Source organism: Desmodus rotundus, chromosome 10 (genome assembly GCF_022682495.2).
Source record: "Desmodus rotundus isolate HL8 chromosome 10, HLdesRot8A.1, whole genome shotgun sequence".
In the NCBI taxonomy this organism is placed as follows: Eukaryota; Metazoa; Chordata; class Mammalia; order Chiroptera; family Phyllostomidae; genus Desmodus; species Desmodus rotundus.
The window spans coordinates 46746124-46768644 of NC_071396.1; the positions used below are offsets into that span (position 1 = coordinate 46746124).

The 22521-nt window shown below is 44.2% G+C and overlaps 1 protein-coding gene across 1 annotated transcript; it reads right to left on the reverse strand.

Annotated features, from left to right (window-relative positions):
- Positions 1-987: 987 nt before the first annotated feature.
- On the reverse strand, positions 988-22521 carry SAR1B (secretion associated Ras related GTPase 1B). Its single transcript, XM_024575046.4, has 7 exons — positions 22371-22521; positions 12636-12711; positions 10935-11054; positions 7534-7599; positions 5905-6008; positions 4747-4878; positions 988-2879 (listed from the first exon to the last, which is right to left on the reverse strand). Exons 2-7 carry the CDS (start codon positions 12691-12693, stop codon positions 2763-2765), a joined length of 597 nt encoding a protein of 198 aa, XP_024430814.1. The 5' UTR covers positions 12694-12711; positions 22371-22521; the 3' UTR covers positions 988-2762.

A 22521-nucleotide genomic window follows, 5' to 3' on the forward strand; every position in this document is an offset into this window, starting at 1 on the left:
GGAGTAATGGTGCCGGCATTCGGGGATGCCGAAGAGGAGCCACGAAGTGCTTCCTTAAAGTGAAAAGCGTGTGTGTACTGCAAAACCCAAAACAAACACAGTATAGAGGGCTCAGTACTGTCTGCGGTTTCGGGCACCTCCCGGCAGTCTTGGAGGTGACTTATCTCCCGTGGGATGAAGGGGGACGACTGTGCTTTAGGAAATGTCTATGCTCTAATATAAAAAATGCTATTCTCTCCATTCTAAAGAGACTGAGATAAAGACAAACTGGAATCTATCAATTTAGCCAGTTTCCCCAGAATAACGATAGTCATTGAAATAGCTGTGGCATTAAGAATCTCTTTAGAAATATAAAAGTGGGCTAAGACTCCGAATTTTTAGTTTTGGAATTAAGGTTCTACAACATCTTTTGGACAGTGCCCGATTTACCTGGAACCAAATCTCATCCTGCACACGAGTGTTAACAAGCCTATTTTCATACCTTGCAGTGGAGGCACATTAATCTGTACCCCCAACAGGGCCATCTACCCGAGCACCCCCAGGTGCAGGCTCACGCAGAGCGCTTTCCCTGAGGGCGAGGGCGCACCCCTCCTCGCCGCCCTCCTGAGCGCAGGGGCGCAGGGCGAGTGCCCGAGGAGCTGGAGTGCGGCCCCTGGTGGGGGACTCTGCGGGCCTGTGTCCCTGGCGCTCGGAGGACAGATGTGGCTACTACATGCAGCTCTTTTTCTAGGGGTTCAGGCCACACATCAACAGGAAACACCCGCAGTTTAGATGCGGTCCACAAAGCGACTTGGTTTCTTTGATCCCAGGGTCAGAACCAGAATGAGAATTCTGGAGCAAGGTAGTTTGTACCAAAACGCATTGTTCCCCCTCTGGAGAAACCAGTACGCTTCTGCCTTTATACCAATTTATGAGGCAAATAGTTGACTTCTGAAGCATCACAATAGACATCAGGAAACAATACTTGAGTAAAGAAACATACCATCGACAAGAGGCAGTTACTTTTAATAAGGCCTAGCTCCGTGTAGTCAGGGCATCAGAAGCAAGGGCTTTAAACATATCTGGCAAAGTAAACCGACAGGCTGAAATGTCATTTCCTACTTTTCCCATGGTGCTACTGATGTTTCTAAGCAGGGAGGAAGCTTTTATTTTCGCTTGGAAGGAAGCTGAAAGTGAAACAGAACAGCCAAATTACTGCACCCACATGGTATGTCCAGAAAGTCCCTTCCAGTCAGGCCCCTCAGTGCTCGTCCGCTCCCATCTCCCGTCACTGACAAGAGGACAAGAGAAACTGATTTGGACAACAGCTAGAGAAAACACTAAATTTAATATTTAAATTATTCTTGATGGCATTGGAACAATATATTCTCAGTGCAATTGGTTAAATACACTGTAAAATCTTGGCTTATAACCAACAGAGAACTCTTAAGCTTGAGAGTCTTTAAAGATACATACTTGGCACTTATCTTTCATCTGATTTTTACTAATTAGGAGAATCTTAAATGGAAAAAAGAACTCAATGTCTTAGGAAATTAAAATGCATTAAAAAGCTAGCCAAAATTTTATTAGCGAGGCCATGAACGAGGCTGGTGCACACCATCCCGTGCCAATAAAAGCCACTGTGCCGCCCTGTGAACAGCTGGCTGAGAGCAACTGAGGAAAAAAACAGTGACACACAAGCATTCGTTTCCTTTCCAAGAAATAAAACATGGCCAAGAATGCAAGCGAGGTTTAGGGTGGGAGCAAAACCCTGCAACCTGCAGGACTGCCGCAGGGGGATGGGCTTCCCTTTCCCTCAGGTCCGCAGGCCCCGCAAAGACCCGCAGGTCACTTCTGCTGGCAAGTGCCATGGAGTGGGAAGAGACTGGGGAGCAGCTGTAAACATGGGGAGACCGGGGCCTGTCACTTCAGAAAGAGACAACCGGAATGGAGCGACAGGGGCCTCGCAAACCAGCAATCGGCCTCCTGCGGTACCGGAAGAGGTGATCTTCTCCAGAAGGATCTTCCCCACGGGGACTGGGACACGGACCCCGCCGGTACTGGGCACGGTAGTGTTGCTGCAAAAATTCACCGATTCAGAGAGAAATGTGGCATGAGGTACAACCGAGCACGACCCGTCTCCGGGCAACGTGCAAGTCCCCAGGACCGAAACCCTGTTCTCAATACTCTGAGGCAGACCTCTTTCTCGACAACCACCTCACACGTGTAACGTACGTGTTCAGGCTCGCAGCTCGCTGGCTGGGTGAGACCCTAGAGCGAAACACCTGCCCAACGGCGACGCCGAACACGAGGGTCTGTTTTATTGCATGACGTTTGCGTAAGAAAAAATACCGAAACCTGTGAGGCATCATGCAATCATCAATGAGCCAATTGTTAACTGTACACTCAGGGTGGGTGGGTGCACAAAATCTAAAATTGAAAAACTAGTTCCAAAAAGTACATAAAAATTTAACATGATGAGCTTTTAATTGTGGTTTCTATCTGTAGTTTCATATTGTTCAAAAGTGCTTCAGATGTCCTGCTGGGAGGCTGCCCTTTATAAATGGCGCTGGGGGTGATTACAAAGAGTACAAACTAAGTATCTTCGTGGAATTAGAAAGCTAACATTGTGATAGTCAAACTTATTTGCATCGGATTTCAATTCTCACTCAAATTAAGTTGATATAATATTAATAATCTAAAAAATATCTGTTTTCTAACCAATGAAAGTCTATTGAATTCAAGTTACACGTGGCCAGTCATCAAACCCCGGAGCAGGCCCGCTAGTCGATGTACTGGGCCATCCAGCGGAAGCCTTCCCCGTAGCCTTGCCTTTTCAGCACGCTGCACATGAAGACCTCTAGGGGCCGGGCGTTCAGTTCTTTCAGAGGAGTGTGGCCCTGGAAGAGAAGGAGACACCAAGCTGGAGACCCCCGTGAAACAAAAGCTCCACTCCCCAGGAGAGCGGCAGCTAATGTGTCTTGGAACAACAGGTGACGGTGACAAAGCCACGGCTGGCACCTGCGTCCTCTCGTTTTGCTTCAGGACAGAATGGGGCAGAGGTCGGCCTGTGAGGCACACAGAATGAAAACAGTCTTTGACTGGCTTGGAAAAAACTCAAGTTACTCAAACTGGCTTCACAAATATTTAGGATGAATATTCTCTGAGTCAAGGTTTTATGACAAAACACGGCATTTCCTAAAATTAACGTGGAATTGAGTTATTGAAAGTCCCTCTCCCGAACAAATACTAGTAGAAATGAATGCAAAAAATGCATCTTCTTAAAGTATATGTTCAGAAGACACGAAAACACTCCTATGCCCAAGTTTACATACATTCTATTTTTGTCTCTAGTGAGTTCAGGGCCTTAACACCGAACTGGGGGCCCAAATACACTACTGGTATGTTTAAACACTCAAGCATATTATTTGGTGGTTAGTTCTGAAAATTTATTTTTAAAAAAATTTGAAAGCTTTCATTTAGTTTCCTATAAACATGAGCTTTGACATTTTTATCACCAAGAGAAGGTCTCATTCAGTGGTAGAAAGCAAACAAGTGAGGACATTTAAAAGAGGCCCAACTGTGTAAATGGCAGGTATTTTCATTTAAGTACAGGTGGTGTACAATGTTCTATTCTATTAATTTCAGGTGTACAATATAGTGACTCAACATTTGTATGCCTCACAGTGCGGCCCCCACTAATTCTAGTCGTCACTCGTCACCGTGCAAGCCTGCCGCAGTATTACCGGCTATTCCCCTTCAGCTTTCTCACGCAGCCCCTGCCCCTCACCCTCAGCAACCATCCCTTTGGGGTCTGTTTCTGAGTTTGTTTTTGCTTTGTTTTATCTGTGCGTTGTTTTGGTTTGGTGCTTAGATTCCACATATAAGTAAAACCATACAGTACTTGCCTTCCTCTGATTCACTTAGCACAGTGGCCTCTAGGTTCACCCGTGTTGCTGCAAATGGTAAAATTTCTTTATGCTGCCTCACGTACACACTGAAAATGGAGTGTATATATATTTTCTAATTAGCGTTTCCAACTAATTCAGATAAATACCCAGAAGTGGACCTGCCGAGTCATATTGTAATTCTACTTTTAATTTTTGGAGGAACCTCTATACTGTTTTGCACAGAGGCTGCGCCAATTTACATCCCCATCAACAGTGCCCGAGGGTTTCCTTTTTTCCACATCCTTGCCAACGCACAGCCTTTTTCTTAAATTTAAAAAAACATTTTATTTATTTTTAGAGAATGGAAGGGAGGGAGAAAGAGGGGGAAGAGAAACATCAATGTGTGGTTGCCTCTTGCATGCCCCACACTGGGGAGCTGGTCCGCAACCCAGGCATGTGCCCTGACTGGGAATCAAACCAGCAACCCTTTGGTTCGCAGGCTGGCGCTCAGTCCACTGAGCCGCACCAGCCAGGGCTGTTTGTTAACTTTAATAAGAGCCATTTTGACTGGCATGCACGTGGTTTTGATTTGCTTTTCCCTGATCATTAGTGATGTTCAGTACATGATAGTTTTTAAGGAAAAAAAAGATAATGGGCGTTTGTAGTTGAACAATAGTAATATGAAAGCACATTTTGTTGTACACATGAAACTAACATAATGTTATGTCAGTTATACCTTAATTTAAAAAAAAATGAAGCCAGACTGTACCAATTAGACTAATAACATGATTATTGTCAGGGGTTGAAATAAACTATTTCAGAAGATAAAAATATACTGTTGAATGAAATATTCACCCTTGTCAAACTTTTTTTTTACCTTTCCTGTTGTCTGACCATATAAACCAAACATCTCTCGTAACCTCTCTTCGCTGATGGCTTCAGGTCTGTCGATCTTATTCCCGAAGATCAGTATAGGCACGTTAGCAATGGTTTCATCCGTCATTAGTGACTGAAGAGAATCAAAACAAAAAGAAACACAAAATGTTTATATGAAGACCTCCGAAGGACTATTCTGACAAGATGACAAACGGGTACCAAGGACTCATTCTCTATCACAACACGCCAGTTTTGCCAACTTTCTTTGGCAAACTTTTCCTGTTTAAAGTGAGCTCTGTTTAATGAACCATCAGCTGAATGTTTCCGTCTCCCTAAGGCTCCTTCTGTAGGCGCTCACACTGCTTGCTGTGTGCATCAGGGCGGTACAGGGACCGGAGCCAACGCCTTGGGCAGACTGGTTTCATTTCTAGTTCTGCTGCTTCCGAGCTGGGAGATCTTGGACAAACAGGTCTCACTGAGAGTCAAAGAGAGTTTAGAGCCGCAGCACCTGCGTTATGGAGGCGCTTTGGGAACTAGAATTAAATGATGCAATACGCACAGTGCGCAGCGTCAGGTGGCAACTCGGGAACTCCCTGACCCTGCTTCACGACCACGGCGCCTACCCGGACCTTTGGCATGAATGAGAGCCTGTGTGCCTGTTCCGGGCAGAGGCATGGGCAGGCCAACCTTCAGACAAGTCACGGGCCTGCTCTCTCTGAGGCCCTAGATCGGCACTGGCCTTGCCCGCTGCTCCTGAGCCCCTCTAAGAAGCATCTGGTCTAGGGGAAGCAGCTACACATGGCCCTGCTCATTCCAGGCAGAGGTGACAACGACCGTATGTTAGACCATTTCCAGCTTCTAGCCAACTTCTTGAGAAGCCGGCATCCTTGTATGACCAGGACCCAAGATCAAGCCACTCCAGGCATGGCGCAGATGTGACGCACACGACAGGGGCACACGGCACGGGGGAGCGCAAGTCTTCAGGGAGGGGGCCTGCCTCGGTAGTTCTTTAACAGCCACTCCCTCTGCGAGCTCCACCAACTGCCAGGAGGTGCACTGGACCCCGCAGGAAAGCTGCACTCTGACCCCTAGATGGCCAGCCTATCTTCCCAGGCTTCCTAGCGATTCAACTGTGTTCCGTTTTAATCATTTAACTTACATCAAGTTCTTCTTTTGATTCTAACAGCCTCTCGTGGTCTGCACAATCCACCAGAAATACAATGCCATTGATAGCAGGAAGGTAGTTTTTCCACACTCTTCGAGCTAACAAAAACAATCAGGAGTTAGACTTCACGTGCTGGTCAAAGCTAGCAGGTGGTTTGACGAAAGTCCAATACGATTATCAAGTGTAATTAATTATCCCTTAGCTGCTGCTACTTCTCTATATACTCAAGTTAATCTTTTACCCAGTGTTGTCAAGATCTTTCCAGAAGAAGAACTTTCAGGCTTTCCTTGATTTGGGGCAAGCCAACAGAGTGCTCTGCCCCAGTTTCCCCATGTTAGAAGTAGAATTCCTGTCTGTTACCAATGGACAACGATGCTCGTTAAGTTCACTGGAGAACTGCTACTATTTTTTTATGCAATATTCATTTTTTGACATTTCTAGCTTATCAGTGTTTTGGGCTTTTGCCAGAGGTAGATTTGGAGTCGGTGGCAGAAGGAAACTAGTACTGGGCACAGACTTAAGTTAAAATAATGAAAGCGAACTGTTCCCATCACAGTAGCACTTAATGTCTGTAACACCAGTAGGGCGGTTTCTTCCATGACGCTCTTTTCTAGAGCAGAAAAGAGATTTGGGAATACCCCAGAGGAAAAGACCTCTTTTCTCTGACTTCAGTTTAATGACATATCTTAAAAACAATATAGAAATGAAGTCTCAGATAAGCTCCATTAAGATCTAATTCCCTCTAATTATCATATTCCAGAAATGACTTTATGTGTATTTCAAACAATCATTATGTCTCAAATGTGCTTTCACTAGCCACAACCACTTAAAATCTTTTCAACTATTTGTCATGAGGCTTTTAGAAGGCCCGCCAAATTTGTACCATTCTTCATTTGTGCCGGGTACTGCCAAAACCTCTTGGAGATAGAAAAAATGAACAGGATTTTGGTCCCAGAAAGTTTGGGAGAGGAGATAAGGCAGTTACTCCAAACTTGTAGACATGCACACAAGTGCCCTCGGAGCTGTGGAAGTATAGTAGGGAGCACTCCCAGCGGGACGCAGCTCCTCGGGGAAGGTAGCAGCCTCACCCTGGGCCCGCAGGTGGGTCGCTCGTGTGCAGATTGGGCGGCATGGGCAAAAGCACAGAGGTGGGAGAACCCCAGGAGGGTTCGGTTTGGTTGGAGTAAAGAGAATGGGAAGGGGAACAGCGGGAAATAAAGACTTGAAAAGCAAACTGGAATCAGATCGCAGAGATCCCAAGGGCCGGGGCTACGAGTCTGGCCTTTAATCTGTAGGCAGAGATTTAGCCAGTGAAGGTGTTCACACAGGGCAGCAACACTCCTAGCATGCGGCAGTAGTGAGAGGCGGGCTGGGGCAGACAGAGAAGGGAGGCTCAGTCTGGCTCACTTGCTTCCCACAGAAAGCACTTCAGACTTAAACGGACGTGGAGTTTCATGAAAAATCACGCTTTGCTTTTAAAACCTTTATCTGGGGGTAATAATTCCTCAATGTCAAGTCTCCTCCGGCCTTCCTTGAGTAGAAGGAGACTTCATGCACTGGAACACCACGGTCACCTTTCTATTAGGTTGCAATAAAGCCACTGTAAGAGTAATAGAATCTTACCTTGAACATGTCCCCCCAGATCAAAAGTTGTAAAGGTCATGCCAGCAATGGTTAGTTCTTCTGAAGCTAAATAATAAAAAAAAAATATTTTTATAACATGAAAATCAGAAACCCATCCATGGTATATACTGCTTAATGTTTGATTTATTTTAATTGAAATTAAGGTCAAACGTTTAGGAACTAGTAAAAGAATTCTTTTTGGACTTAGATATACTCCAATTCATAGCGACAATGTGCCCCCAGGAAAGGTAATACTCAACTCTAGCGTTTACAACCTACCACGAAGCCATCACTCACTTATTTTTCCTTCCCTGCTTCTCCTGTTGGAAACATTAATCTACTCAATTATTTTTTGTGAATTCAAGTGACTCTTCCAACCTGATAATTTTTCCTGCAAGTCCGCTTAAACGATACAGGTGAAATACACAGTTTTCTCTCATGGCTGTCAAATTTCACAGGGGACAGTCTTTAATGACAAACACAATTATAATAAAAGACAGCTGGCCATTATTTCTTCAGATATTTTCTCTGCTCCCTACCTTCTCCTCCTGGGACTTCAATAATAGGTCTGCTAGATGGCTTGATACTGTCCCACAGTGACCGAGGGTCTGTTCATTTTCTTTTTCTCAGTCATTTTTCCCTCTGTGCTTCATCTTCTGTTTCCACTGCATTGACTTAAGTTCACTGGCCTTGCCTTCTGCGGTACTGGCACTAATTTGCTGTTAATCCCATCCAGTGAAAATTTATTGCAGATATTCTATTTTTTTTTATTTCTGGAAGTTCCATTTGGTTCTTTTACATCTTTCGTTTCTCTCATTATGTTCATGTTTTCCTCACATACTTGAGCACATTCAGAACAGCTGTTTTAGCTTTCTGTTTAGCTTGAATTCCGTCATCTTTGCCACTTCTGGATCTGTTTCTGCTGATTGATTTTTCTCCTGGGTATGGATTATACTTTTCTGCTTTTTTGCATGTCTAGTAATGTTTTGATTGGATGGTGGACTTTGTTATGTTCTTTTTGAAGAAAGTGGCCTTTGTTCTGACAGGCAGTTAAATTGATCACAGATCAGTTTTTAAGCTTGGTGAGGGCAGATCTAAAGTAGCCTTTATTCTGAGGCTACTTTAACCCATTCCTAAGGCCTGATCCTCCTGGAGTTTCTAACAAACGTCCTGTGTGTTCAGCCAGATCTCTCCACTCTGGCTTATGGGGACATGAGCGACCCCTGGGGCCATGTGAGCACTAGGAACTATTTGGCTAACAGCTCCGCTATAACTTTTCCTCCAGAAACTTCTTTGGCCACGTGGAGCTCTACCCCTATGCGTGCAGATTGGTATTCAGCCACAAAAATTCCTGGAGTTCTTTCTCTGCAGAGCTCCTTCCTCTCCGGAGCGCTTGCCCAGCAAATGCTGGCCACCTCTACCTTTCCAAATGCTGCTCTCTGCCTCCTCAACTTGGCAAGACTTCTGGGTTGTGTTCGGGCTTCCTCTCCCTGCACCACGGTCTGAAAACGATTTCCTGTGGTAAAGCTTGACTCCTTCTCTCAGGAGTCACAGTCACATGCTTGCTGCAGTCCCATATCTGACAACAGCTGTGGTCCACATTTTTGTCCAGTTTCCTAGCTGTTTCCAGTGGGGAGGTAATTCCAGACTCTGTTACCCCCTCATGGCCAAAGCAGAAGTCTCCTCCGGTACAATGAAAGGTTCGGTGTAGTTGTTGCCTATTCAGTAACTGCTAAGGCCCCAGGGTAGTTTATCTTGTTGAAGATTCTGTACACAGTGTGCCAACTGGATCAATAGTTAATGCAATTTGTGGTCCAAGTGTGTTCCTTTCCATAAGGAAAAGACAGTGCTTGGATGTGGTTTTCAAACGACCTCTACGGTTACACTCCCTGCTTTATTGAAAGAGTCCCAGTGCGGTCAACTAAGATACAGAACACTGTTAACACCCCAGGAAGCTTCCTCGAGCCCCTTCCCAGGCAGCCCCCGCCTCCACTCCCGGAAACAACCACGGATCCGAATTCTGTCCCCACGGGTTAGTTTCGCCTGTTCTCGGATTGCACACAAACAGGAGCGTACGGTGTGTAACTTTCCTGTCACCAGCTTCTCCCACGCAGTGTAACGTGCATTCGCATGTGCACCAGTGGTCTGCTCCTCTTCCTCGTTGACCAGAATCCCACTGTTTACCTGTTCTTTTTTCCATGAACTTCTGAGCTGTTCCCAGTGTTTGGCTATTACAAACAAGCTAGGATAAACATTCTTGAACAAGGATTCTGGTGAACGTATGTTTTCCTTTCTCTTAAATAAATACCTAGTAATGGAACTGCCAGATCATAGGGTAGATATAGGTTACTTTTTTCACAGATACTTTTGATTCACTGAGAAACATGAACCGAAGGGACTGTGAGCTGCAGGGAGGCTGAGGCAGCGACGGTTCAGCGCCATTGCTTTTGCTCCTAGCACTTAGAGCAACGCCTGACACAAAGCGGGCGCTCAGTAAGGACTCGTTGAATAGATACGAGAGCAACATCAAAAAATTAAAATGCGACTTACACCTAATATAGTCTCTTCCAATTCTGCTGTTTTGCAGACCATTTTATAAACTCAGTCTCACCATGGCCAGTTTTTCTGTAACAGTACTGTTCTTGTATCACAATCTCATTTGCCAAGCCCTCTCTCTCCTCCTAATATAAGAAAAGATTTGTCAATTTTATGAAATCTTCCTTTTCCAACTTCACTAATAGTTTTATAGATAAAATGGTACTTTGTTCTGTTCTCACTCCTTATTCTTCAATTATTTGCTGAACTAGATAACTATCATATTATCTATTTTTTGGTCCAGTTCTCAGTGTTATACTTAGTAAGGCCACATTCATTATTCCATAATCAATCTGTGGATTAAATTGTCTTTAAACTCTGTCTACTTGACTCACAGTCTTTTCAACAGTCAAAGTGAGATTCCAGTTATTTATAAGTTAAGCTTCTTTGGAATAACTCTGTCAGTTTAACTTTGCTTTTTCAAAAGGTACCTATTACACAACCTCACGTACAGGACGGTATGTATTAAGTCATTATTCACGTAACAAGACTATGGTGACTTATGCAGCCTCACTGACATCTGGTTGGACAGGCCTCAATTGCGTCACAATCCCTGAGACAATAACTTTTTAATTCCTCTGGCTGGAGAAGGGTGTACTAACTGACAAGAACATATTATTGTTTCAAGATTTAAATACATTCCCTGGGAATTGGGTCACCTACTATTTACTATTCAAAAACAGGTCAAATCACCTGATTATAATTTATCCACCAAAAAACCCCCCCAAAACAAAAACAATTTGGTGAGCATCTATGAGTCAGCATCCCTGACAAAGTAGAAACACTGTATGGGGGAGGGTGCTTACTGGGATGCAGTGTCGGGACGTGCTGTCCGAGTCTGTCATCTTTTAGCATGTGCAGCAAGGTGGTTTTCCCCGCATTATCCAGTCCAAGAAACACCAGTTTACCAGTTTTCTTATATAATCCTATGGGGAGAGCTATGGTTAGTCAAAGGAATACCTGACACAAGTTATCCAAATAAAATGACCTTCAGTTAAAGTACATTACCTTTAGTTATTTACAGACTTTTCCTAATTACTCTAGATTTTGGATAAAGAAACACCTTTTTAGCCCTGTCTGGTATGGCTCAGTTGGTTGGGCCTGGTTCTGTGGGATGAAAGGTCACTGGTTCGATTCTGGCCAGGGCGCACGCCTAGGTTGTGGGTTAGGCCCCCAGCTGGGGCGTGTGCAAGAGGCAGTTGATGTTTCTCTCCCTCTCTTTCTCCCTCCTTTCCCCTCTCTCTAAAACTAAATAAAGTGTTTTTTAAAAAAAGAAAAGAAAAGAAAGAAACACCTTTTGAACTTTTAAGACTTTATAAACTGGCCTGAATAAGCTTGGATTTGTGACCTATTTTTAGTTTTGAAAAGCTATTTTACATGTATTATAATTTGGGAATTCAAATAATTATAAAACTAAACTTACCTGCAATGCCACCCCCTTGACAATTTGGGGGAAAATATATGAGCTATTACTCTACTAGAGAAACATTATAAAGTACTTGAAATCATGTATTTACGAAGTTAGATCAAAAGAAAAATTAAAGCAAATTTGATGGATGAAATTCAGTATTTTGACAATAAAAATTAGTATTTGGATGAAAATTTGGTTCATTGTCAAATTTCCCTTAGAATAAGGTTAAACCATTCACATGATTTCACAAAACTAAGAAAAAACAACAAAAAAGCACATAATTTCAGATGTATCAGCTAAGCATTGATAAAGTGATAAACAGAAAGAAGACAGCATTGACCAAACTGTCATAGATGGGCATTTACTGCAAAATTCCACACTGACTTCTGTAATTTTTCTTCAAAGACTTCTTGTTTTTAGGAGCAGTTAGAGGTTTACAACAAAATCGACAGAAAGGCAAAAATCCCCCATATGCCTCCCTGTCCCCACATATTATCCATGTCACCAAAGCAGCGTCTTTTCAGCCAAGAACGAACCTATATTGACCTAGCATAACCAGCCAAAGTTCACCTGAGGGCCCACTCTCGGCCGTGTGCGCTCTGTGTCTGGATGAGGTACAATGGCATTCCTCTGCCACTGCACCTCTGGAATGCCACCGTAATATGATACAAAGCACTTCCGACCCCTGCAGATCATCTGTGCCCTGCCTGTTCATCCCGCCCGGACCCCTCCCGCCGTCCGGCAACCTCCGACTGTTCCTGTCTCTGTGCTTTTGTCTTTTCTAGAATGTCGTATAGTTGAAATCTTATAGTAGGTAGCCTGTTCAGCCTGGCTTCTTTCACTTCGTAATATGCACTTAAGGGTCCTTCATGTCTTTTTATGGCTTAATAGCTCATTTCTTTACAAAAAAAAAGATTTTATTTACTCAATATTTGTATGGAGAGGGAGAAAGAGATACAATAAGTCATTAAACATGTTTGTACAACTGCACAGCCCACACTCATAACTGCTGCTGGGTATATGATAAAGTGGCTCCAGACAACCAGTGCTTTGACACGCGCAGGCTTACGTGGGTGACAGAAATGGGCGACGTTACCTAAGAACTGCAGCACACTGCTGAAGCCGCTGTAGATCCAGTCGAATATAAAGGACATGTCCAAGTCCTACAGGGCCTGGAAAACAAGAACGTTCCAACTCCGTAATCAACACCAAGCGCCAACACACATTTGACACCAGCACTGAGCGGTAACCCTACGACAACGTCCCCGCAAGGGATTCAACACTTGTCCAGGCTGGTCTAACCTCATCCACACTGACGATCAAAAACCAAATGCTGTTAAAATACCGAGGAGAGACCACTTTTTGTCCATCCGAGGAACCAACGTGAAAAAGAGCTGTAACAGCCAGGACTATAAAAGGTGTGGTAAGAGAGGCATCGTTAGCGACAGTATAAATTTCTTTTAGTGGCAGTAAAAATTCCCACAAATATTTGTCAAAACCAATTTGGCAATAATATATCTGTTGATACCATTTGACCCAAGAATCCTACTTTTAGAAATTGTCCTAAATACAGAAAAGCTTTACATATAAAGATGTGCATCAAAGTGTTACATAAGAAAAATTTGGAGATAATCTAGTTCAAATCAAATTAAAATTATAGTATGTATGACCTATGGAATATTTACCAAAATGATGGAGTCAGGAGGAAGGCAGGGAGAAGAGAAAGAAGAGAAGAAAGTTAATGACAATGAAGTTTCAAAGCCTGGTCATACCTAATGGAGTAAAACCCCTTTTCTATTTCTTTTGGTCTTTTGGAGCAGTTGGAACCAAGTGGTAAATTTCTGGCTTTATCTTTTTGCATTTTTCAAATTTTCATTATATCGCTGAATGCTGAAAAAAATCTTAAATCACAGTAGAAAATGCAGTGTGTAGTTCAACTCAGCATTTAATTGACATGTGCTTGATAAACTAATAGTGCTAATGCGCAAATTAAGAGACAGAAGCCCCTTGAGAAAGATCACATACTGTACATAAAAATATATTTTCAGGTCAATAAAGTTCATTTTCTAGAGCCGAACAAAAAAACTCAGGTCCCAGACTTGGACCAAACCCAAAAGGCTGCGGGGCAGTACTGCCTGTGATGTCCTTTAGAAAGAGCGTGGCATACAAAGCGGCTCCCCTGACCACTCCTCGTCCCTGCGGGCTGCCAGTCAGACCCGGCCGGCCCGCCAGTGCAGGGCTCCTACAGGGTAGGGTGTGGAGAGACCAAGTCGCCTTAGAGCAGGAGACAGAGGGCAGAGCCGGCCCACCTCCGTTTTGGACGAGGCCTAGCAGTGTTGACTAAGAGATGCCCTGGGTCCTGGAAATAGCCTCTCACCCTTCCTTGAACCAGCGTGAGCAGAATTTTGTCTCTGCCACCAAATCGCTCCTGATTAAGACGGTGACTGGTAAATTATGAAGTTTCCTGTGTCAGGATCGCATGAGTAAGATCTACAACAGTAACAACATACACAAAAGTCTAATAGTTCTTGTTTTACTCAAGTTGAAATTATACTTCCTTCTACTATTGTCATTCCACATCATGTAGAGATCGAAAATTGTAGGGGGTCATCTGTTGGGAAAAGTCCAGCCATTGTTAATATAACGAGAATGGTTTGTGTAACATCGATGTAACCTGGCAGCCAAGGAGAGCAGACTGGAATGCGCATGTGTGAACAATGATGACCTCACTGTACTAGTCAGTGGGGCAGTAGATGCCGCTGAGTGAGCATGTGTACTGTGTGGCCGTCACATTCAAAATGACTGAGCAAGTAGAGCAACGAAACTGCATGAAATTTTGTGTTAAGCTTGAACATTCCTCCACCAAAACTATCTGGATGATTCAGAAGACCGCAGCCATGGGCAACTGGTGATTGGCAACTTCATCACGACAACGTGCCTGCTCATGCATCATGTTCGTACAGAGTTTTTTTGGAGAAACATCACATCACCTAGGTGACTCAGCCCCACTACAGCCCAGAATTGGCACCCTGCAACTGCTGGATTTTCCCAACACTAAAGACACCTTTGACAAGGAAGAGATTTCAGACCACCAGTGAGATTCAGGAAAATATGACGGGGCAGCTGATGGCACTTGGGAGAACTGTGTGAGGTCCCAAGGTGCCTACTTTGAAGAGGACTGAGGCATCACTGTCCTGTATACAATGTTTCTTGTATCTTGCATCTTCTTCAATAAATGCCTCTATTTTTCATTTTACATGGCTGGGTACCTTCTGGACACACGTATGCTCACAAGTCCTGCTTGTCTCTAAACCCAAAGTCCTATTCCCGTGGTTCTATGGCGACAAGGCACAACCAAGGAAAGGTTTCTTGCATGATGTTTAGCCCAAATCCTGAAGACTGAGTAAGAGTTTGCTAAAAGTTCGTGAAGGTTATATCATATGCAGAGGTGCAAAATTAAATGGGGACAGCAAAAAGTCAGGGAGTGTTCGACAGTGTGATTGAGGTTAAACCTGCAAACTGAGAGTAAAATTCAATGGGTCCTAATCACTGAGGCAGAAGCCAAGGTGATAAACAAAGTGAGACAAACACAGGCATTCGGCCTTCATGCTCGCTACACATATATATATACGGACAGAAGAAACAATACGGAATCCCTGACTGGTGTGGCTCAGTGGGCTGGACATCGGTCTGCAAAGCGGAAGGTCACCGGTTTGATTTCCGGTCAGGGCACATGCCTGGGTTGTGGGTCCAGTCCCAGTTGGGAGAAACATCACATTGATGTTTCTCACCCTATCTCCTTTCCCCTCTCTCTTAAAATAAATAAATAGAATCTGAAAACAAAACAAACAGAAGGATATAAAATCAATCTTTCATTTAATATGACAAAGCAAAACAAACAGCTACCCCTTATTGAACGCCCATGAGCATTACGGCCTAGAGCAGGGCGTCAAACTCATTTCCCCTGGGCCATGTCAGCCTCACAGTTGCCTTCAAAGGGCCGAATGCAATTTTAGGACTCTGGATAAATGTATAAATGTGACTACTCCTTAACTAGGGGCAAGGAGCTTGGCGCTGGTGCCGGCCGGGATAACACAGGCGGAGGGCTGGATTCGGCCCGCAGGCCCCGTGTTGGCCTCCTGTGGTCTAGAGGGTAAGAGCGGGGGCTCTGGAGCCAGGGCTTTACCACTTACTGTCTACCTGAGGCAAGTTACTTCGCTTTCTGCACCCGTAAAAATGGGGGAACAGTAGCTACCTAGGGGGGTTGTTGTGAAGATTAAATAAATTACTATTACGCTTCCAGCACAGAGTAAGCATTCACTGTGAGCTGCTGTTACTGTTATTTCTTCTACTGTGTGGCCCACGGTACTAGGTACTTTGCACACATGTATCACCGCTAACCATCCCAACAACCTTTCTATTACTGTGCCCATTTTACAGAAAAAGAAACTGAAGCTAAAATAACTAAAACGCAGCTGCTAATGATTGGCACATCACAGGTTCAAACCTGGGTCTTTCTGACTTCCAAGTCCAAACCCTTTCCCACGCGACTCTAAAGCTTTCCAACAAATAGATTTAAAGGTCAAAGTTTGCTTAAAGTATTATGTACAATTTTTCAATCTCTTCAGCTCACGACTCTGACATGTAACCCTTCTTTTCCCTCCCATCCCACACCCAGTTACTCCCCAGTTCTACCACCTTCTGTGCAGAAGTCTCCAGCCTTCTCTGACCCCCACAGGGGTCACCAAGTCGGGAGCCTTATGTCACATCCCTAAACTGCCACTTAACCTTGAAATTGGTTTTACCCAATTTGTCCACACCCTCAAGAACAGTTTCATCAGAATGCCACCTTGGCCCCAGACCACTGTGGTTCAGTCGGTTGGAGCATTGTCCCATAAACTGAAAGGTTGCGAGGGGTTCGATTCCCGGTCAGGGCACATGCCTGTGTTGCAGGTTCGGCACCCAGCTGGGGTGTGCATGAGAGGCAGCCGGTCAGTGTTGCTCTCCCTTTCTCTGTTCCTCCCTTCCCCTCTCTCTAACATCAATAAGCATGTCCTCGGGTGAGGATTAAAAAAATGTCATCTTGTCACGGGCCAGTGTGGCTCTGTTTGGAGCGTCTGTCCCGTGACGGAAGGGTTGCAAATCCAATTCCACGTCAGGGCACACGCCTAGGTTGCGGTTCAGTCCCCCATCTGGACACGTGTGATCCCTGGTCTGGCTACACGCGGGAGGCAACCAATTGGTGCTTCTCGCTCTCAAATCCATGTTAGTCTCTCTCCCTCCCCCTCTCCCTAAAAAGCGTCCTTGGGTGGGGATTAAAAAGAAAAGTCATCTTGGACTTGACTTTTTGCAGAGTCAGGGTGACTGTAACTCCTAGTTTGCTGAGGACAGTCTCAGAAGTTATCTCAGTGTAATTACTGATACTGCCTCTTTTCACTCTCAAAATGGCCCTGATTTCGGTGGGAAACTATGCGGTCACCTCATGCATGTGGATAGAGAGCCACTGGAGGTTTGTAAGCTGAAAAATGACTCAGTCAAACTCTTAGTCCATTATTCTAGAACTGCCACTATCTACCTACCTTCTAGCTATCTTTCCAAGCTTAATACACATTACTTCCCTACTTGTAGCTTTTCCCGAGCCAAAGTAAACCGCTTGCCATTCACCTCTGATGACCTGTATTTTACCACCTTAAAGCCTCTATGCATTGTCCTTCCCAACATCAGAATGTTCTCCCACCACCTCTGCCTGAAGCCCTCCTGCCTTTAAGCACCGGCCAAAGGCTGCAGAAGAAGTGAGTCATTGCCCGAGATTGTCTCTAAAGGACAGATGGGGTGGAAGAGCCAGTGGAACCCCTGAAGGATCGAACTAGAAGAAGCAGTGGCAAAACTGGAAAGTGAGTCCCATCATATACAACTGCGGGGGGTCACAGCTGGCGTTGGTGACAAGGAGACAACTGTTGAGAGCATGAGCAGCCCACGGTGGCGCTGCAGTAGAGGAGAGCGTATCTCCACAATTCATTAACTATGTGACCTTGAACGAGTTACAAGTTTCTTCTGCAAAATCTCTCGGGGTGTTGTAAAGACCACAGGAGATACAATGCACAAAGTCAGTATTTAATACCTAGTTGCTGCTATTGAGAAGTGGCTGGGACAGGAGTTAATAGGTAGACGCAGTGAGGGGGGTTCCTCTTTTAGAACAGTCTAAGTGAAATGAGGGAATGAGACTTTCTTCTTAAGGAAGGAGAGGCTCGAGTATGTTGATAAATTGAAGGGAAGGGGTTAAAGATGAGAGAGAAAGAGAAGGAAGGAGTTAACTGAAAAGGGCAAAGTTTCAAGAGCCTGGACTGAGAGCACATCTCTTCCTCCAAGATTACGAGGAAGGGGCCAGGAACACAGAGTGCAGGTAGCAGGGAGCCGACTCCCAAAGTGAAGACGGGGTGTGGGGGAATTGAAGCCTTCAGAGCATCGCACTGATGATTTCAGCGAGTGCACTGAAACCCACCTGCACTGATTTCCAATGTCCGCTCCCATCCTCCCCTCCTTCTCCAGCACTGCTCAACTCCAGAGAACACAGAGTAAAAGAGAATTAGGGACTTTCAGATTAGGAACTAAAAAAGAAAAGAAGCCTGGCTGATGCGGCTCAGTGGACTGAGCACTAGCCTGCAGACCAAAGGGTTGCTGGTTCGATTCCCAGTCAAGGCACAGGCCTGGGTTGCGGGCCAGGTCCCCAGTTGAGGGCACGCAAGAGGTAACCACACATTAATGTTTCTCTCCCTCTCTTTCTCTCTCCTTTCCCCTCTCTTTAAAAATAAAACCTTAAAGAAAAAAAAGACAAGAGCAGGAATTTGAGAGCGCGAGTGAGACTAAGCTGATCTGAGGAGGTCAGGCTGGGTGGACGAAGGTGCAAGGCAGGCGGTGAAGCCTGAGTGGGAAAGCAGGCCCAGCTGCAGGAAGACAGTGACAGAAGTGAAAGGTGGGCCACAGCTGTGCTGGCAAAATGGGGAGAAAATGGGGTTCAAGAATTCATGAGACGATGAGGTGCGGGTGGTGGCGTAGACAGCTGGGGTGAAAGATGGGGAAGCCAAACTGTAGGATTCACTGTCCACACTGATGGGCAGTGGGATCACCTAGAAGCAGGGAGGGCTTTGCCACAGAACCCACGACTGAATCCAGTAGCCAAGTCCTCACTGAAGGTGACTTTGGGAGGTGAGAGCTATAAGGAGGGTAGAATGGGGTAAGCCTTGAAGGAAAAAGGACTTTTTTTGCATAAGGATGGTAGCTATTTGCTGCTATAAAATTTGTCCCAAGAGAAATAATTTAATAACCTGTAAGGGGAAACTGCTTTAAAAGATGATGAGATATTTATATTTCTATAAACTCGTGGTTTCCAAGAGCATTAAAGCAAGCTAGGAGCTTTCATTAGTCATTTTAAAATAGAGGTAAAAATGCCCAACTAAGAATAAAAGTTCCTTAGCCACAAACAGATACCTGAGCCCTGAGAACAGGTTACACAACACCACGAACACCCTATGAAGACATGTGAAGAGCAAAGGTCAAAAACAAGGAAATACATCCACGTCAGCAGATTTATTTATTGCACGAACAGCACCCAGGAAAAGGCCCCATGCGGGTTAGAAACGTGATCTACTCAAGGAACGTGGAAATCAGTGCAGAGGGTGGAATGGAACAGAACCCCTCAGGGTAAAAATAACCTCCTACAGCCCCGTCCCATGAAACGTGTATGGATAATTCCATCTGTGGGAAATGTCCAGAACAGGCACATCCTTAGAGCGAGTGAGTAGATTCGAGTTTCTCAGGAGGGAAAGGGGCAATGGCAGTGGCTGCTAATGGGGACTAGGTTTCTTCCGAGGGTGACGACACGTCCCGGAATCACAGAGCAGTGGCGGTTGCACAACACGGGGAGTGCACTAAGAGCTCTGCGCGGGAGTTCCCAGGGCAAGTTTATGATATGTGATCTCAGGAAAGCTACTGTGAGAAAATTAAAGTCAAATTTACAAATTTACATGACCTTCTAATATGTACAACAAGTGTACATAAGTAACTAGGTAGAACCAGGTAGGTATGTACTTTAAGGGAAAAAATACACATAATACAATGAGATGCAAATACTCCAGAAAGTACGGCTGGGGGAAACTAAAAGCTATGGTAGTCTCAATGCGACAAATACGCTGTCAGAGTGGACTAGACAATTAATACCAAACCGGGAAGTAAAGAATGGTAGAGCTGAGGGAGAATGGAGAGTACATATCCTGGAATTTAAAAAATATGGATTTAATGTGTGTCTTCTGAAGTATTGACACTATTATCTAATTCTGGGAAAGTCACTCTCTCTGGGCCCCGGTTTCCTCCTGCATGTAATGGGACCGCCACCGCCTCACAGAGTGGTAGGAAGGATTAAATATGATAATGCACTTGAAAACACCTTGAGTAGTATACAATATAAGGTAGTTTAACTCATTCAGACTAAATTCAATGTGCAAAACTTTAAATGTCAATTTTCAAATTAACTTCAACATTAACTTTTAATATGAAAAAATTTGTAATGATATTCTGATTTTACTTCAAATATTAACAGCACTGTCACTGGCTGGCTCCACAAAAGGCACTAGACTAGTTTCTTTACGCTCCAAGCTAAAAAACAGAAGTTTCACTAGAGGAGATTAATCATAATTTTCTACATAACTGTATCAGATTTATGAGTAAAACATGTACAAATCCATAAGCTGGGTATACTATCTGTGAGCTAATTTAGGAGTTATGCACACCTCGCTCTCGAACTGAAATACTAGAAATATAAAGAAGGCCAAAATCTGGCCCTGGCTGGGCAGCTCAGTTGGTTAGAGTGTCCTCCCTATACTCCAAGGTTGCGGGTTCAAACCCAGGTCAGAGCACATACAAGAATTAACTAACGAACGCATAAATAAGTGGAACAACAAATCGAGGTTTCTCTGTCTCCCTCTCCCTCTCTCTAAAAAGTCAGTAAATAAAAATGTTTTTAAAAAGAGGTCAAAAACTCTTCTTGACCACGTTTTGCAGAATTTCAGCAAGGCCCTGTGTATTATCAAGGGCGGACGGTAACAATGTTCAATGTTTCAAGACCCTGCTGCTTTATAAATATTCTCCCCTAAAATTGTTAGATTTCCTTTCTATGGCCTTTAAAGTTTTGAAGCAATGATGCCAATAAACTCAAGAAAACATTTTAGCATTGAATGCATAGCACTCACAATAATGGAACAAGACCTTTTGGCTCATGTAATTAACAACAAGTACCTACGCAACTTTCCTATAGGGAAAAGTGGCACCCCATTGAAAGATGGTTAAACCTTTGACATAAATAGAGGATATTTTTAAGAGGGAAAAAAACCTCTGTTATGAAAAAAGCTGTGAGTCTAAACTAGCTTATACTAAATTAACAAAATGAAAATTGACATAAGCAACTTAAATTCAATCCTTTAAATACTTTTAATTGAAGTTCTAAAAGCTATGCACAAGGAAGAGACACTTTTCAACACTGTCATTTTAAAATGATTTGCTTAGTAATGTTTTGCAGAAATAATCTAAATGAGTTTCAGCCAAGAGAAGAGGGTGGAGAAATAATGAATCATTACTATAGAATTTTGATTTGTAAGCTTCGAATGATATGGCAGTGACTTTTATTTCCGACAGCCTAATCTTTTGACTCAGTTCTTGCTTGAAATGCAGGGAAAGGAAAGTTAAAGTGTACCTTATTTAAACTGCTAATCTTCACAATTATTGAAAACACTTCTTTAACATGTCTAAAATAAAGGCAACACCTTCCTTTTCTGCAAAATCAAGAAATGCCAACGAACTATATAATCTTAAAGTTTTTAAAGTTCAAAATATTTTGGTAACAAATGCAAATCCACTAAACATTATTACATATATTACAAATGGCTTTGATAATCACCATTAATCATTGACAAACTGTAAGTCTTCTTTACTCCTCGTCTGTGAAATAGAAAGGACATTACCACCTTCCTTAGTGGATTGTTGTAAGTGTTCCTTTCTCTTTCCTTCATTTGTTTCAATGTGACTTTTAACTCATACTTAACGCTGAACAGAGAACATTCTTCAGAGTAAGACATGTAGTAATACAGGTCTTGATATAAAAACATGCCAATGATACCACTTTTAATTTTTCAAGATAAAAGGATTTCGATCTTCACCTAATTTTGCCCCATGTACCAAATACCCTAAATTTCTGACGAGTTTGGTTCTTTTAGCCAACGATGTCAGACTTTTCGCTGCTTGTCAAAACAAATTTCTATCTTGTTGTAAAATCTTGGATCGATTTATAAATCACTACAGTTTCCCCCAGTAGTGTATCTTTTCCCCACTGAAATGGGAGTCGGGCTATGGCGAGACATAAACTACTGTTAGTAAAAAAGCTCAGTTTGCCCGCACACTAACTAGGAGACCTGAAAACAACACACCACGTCGCAGCCTCTCGAGCTGTCAGAGATTCCCGCTGCCTTCCCCTTACCTGGTGAGGAAACTGAGGCCGAGGGGAAGGAAGAGTTTGCCTGCAGTTTCGAGTCATCTCGTTCTTCCTGAAATAACCCACCGATTGACAGCGGTGGTGTCCTGCCCAGAGGACCATCACAGTGGCCCCGTACACCACCAGAAAAGGCACCCATCCTGCCTCGCGCCGCCTGATTCCAGGGCGGAAAGGGGGCGCCCCGCTACGGGCAGTGTCGCCGGGTGGGCCCAGGCCCCCCAAAAGTGCACCTCCCTAGCGATCCACAGCTGCAGCCCGCCGGTTCTCCCAGGAGGAGAGGCTGGCACTCACCTGCGACTGGAAAGAAGCAATTCCTTAGCGTGGTGTTGAAACCGAACCTCAAAGCGCGGTGGCTGATGGCTGCCGGGGCCCAGCTCGCGTCAGCTCCTTCCCGACCGGCAGGGTGCTTCACTCTGGATTGTCCGCTGGACTGTGGTACCGC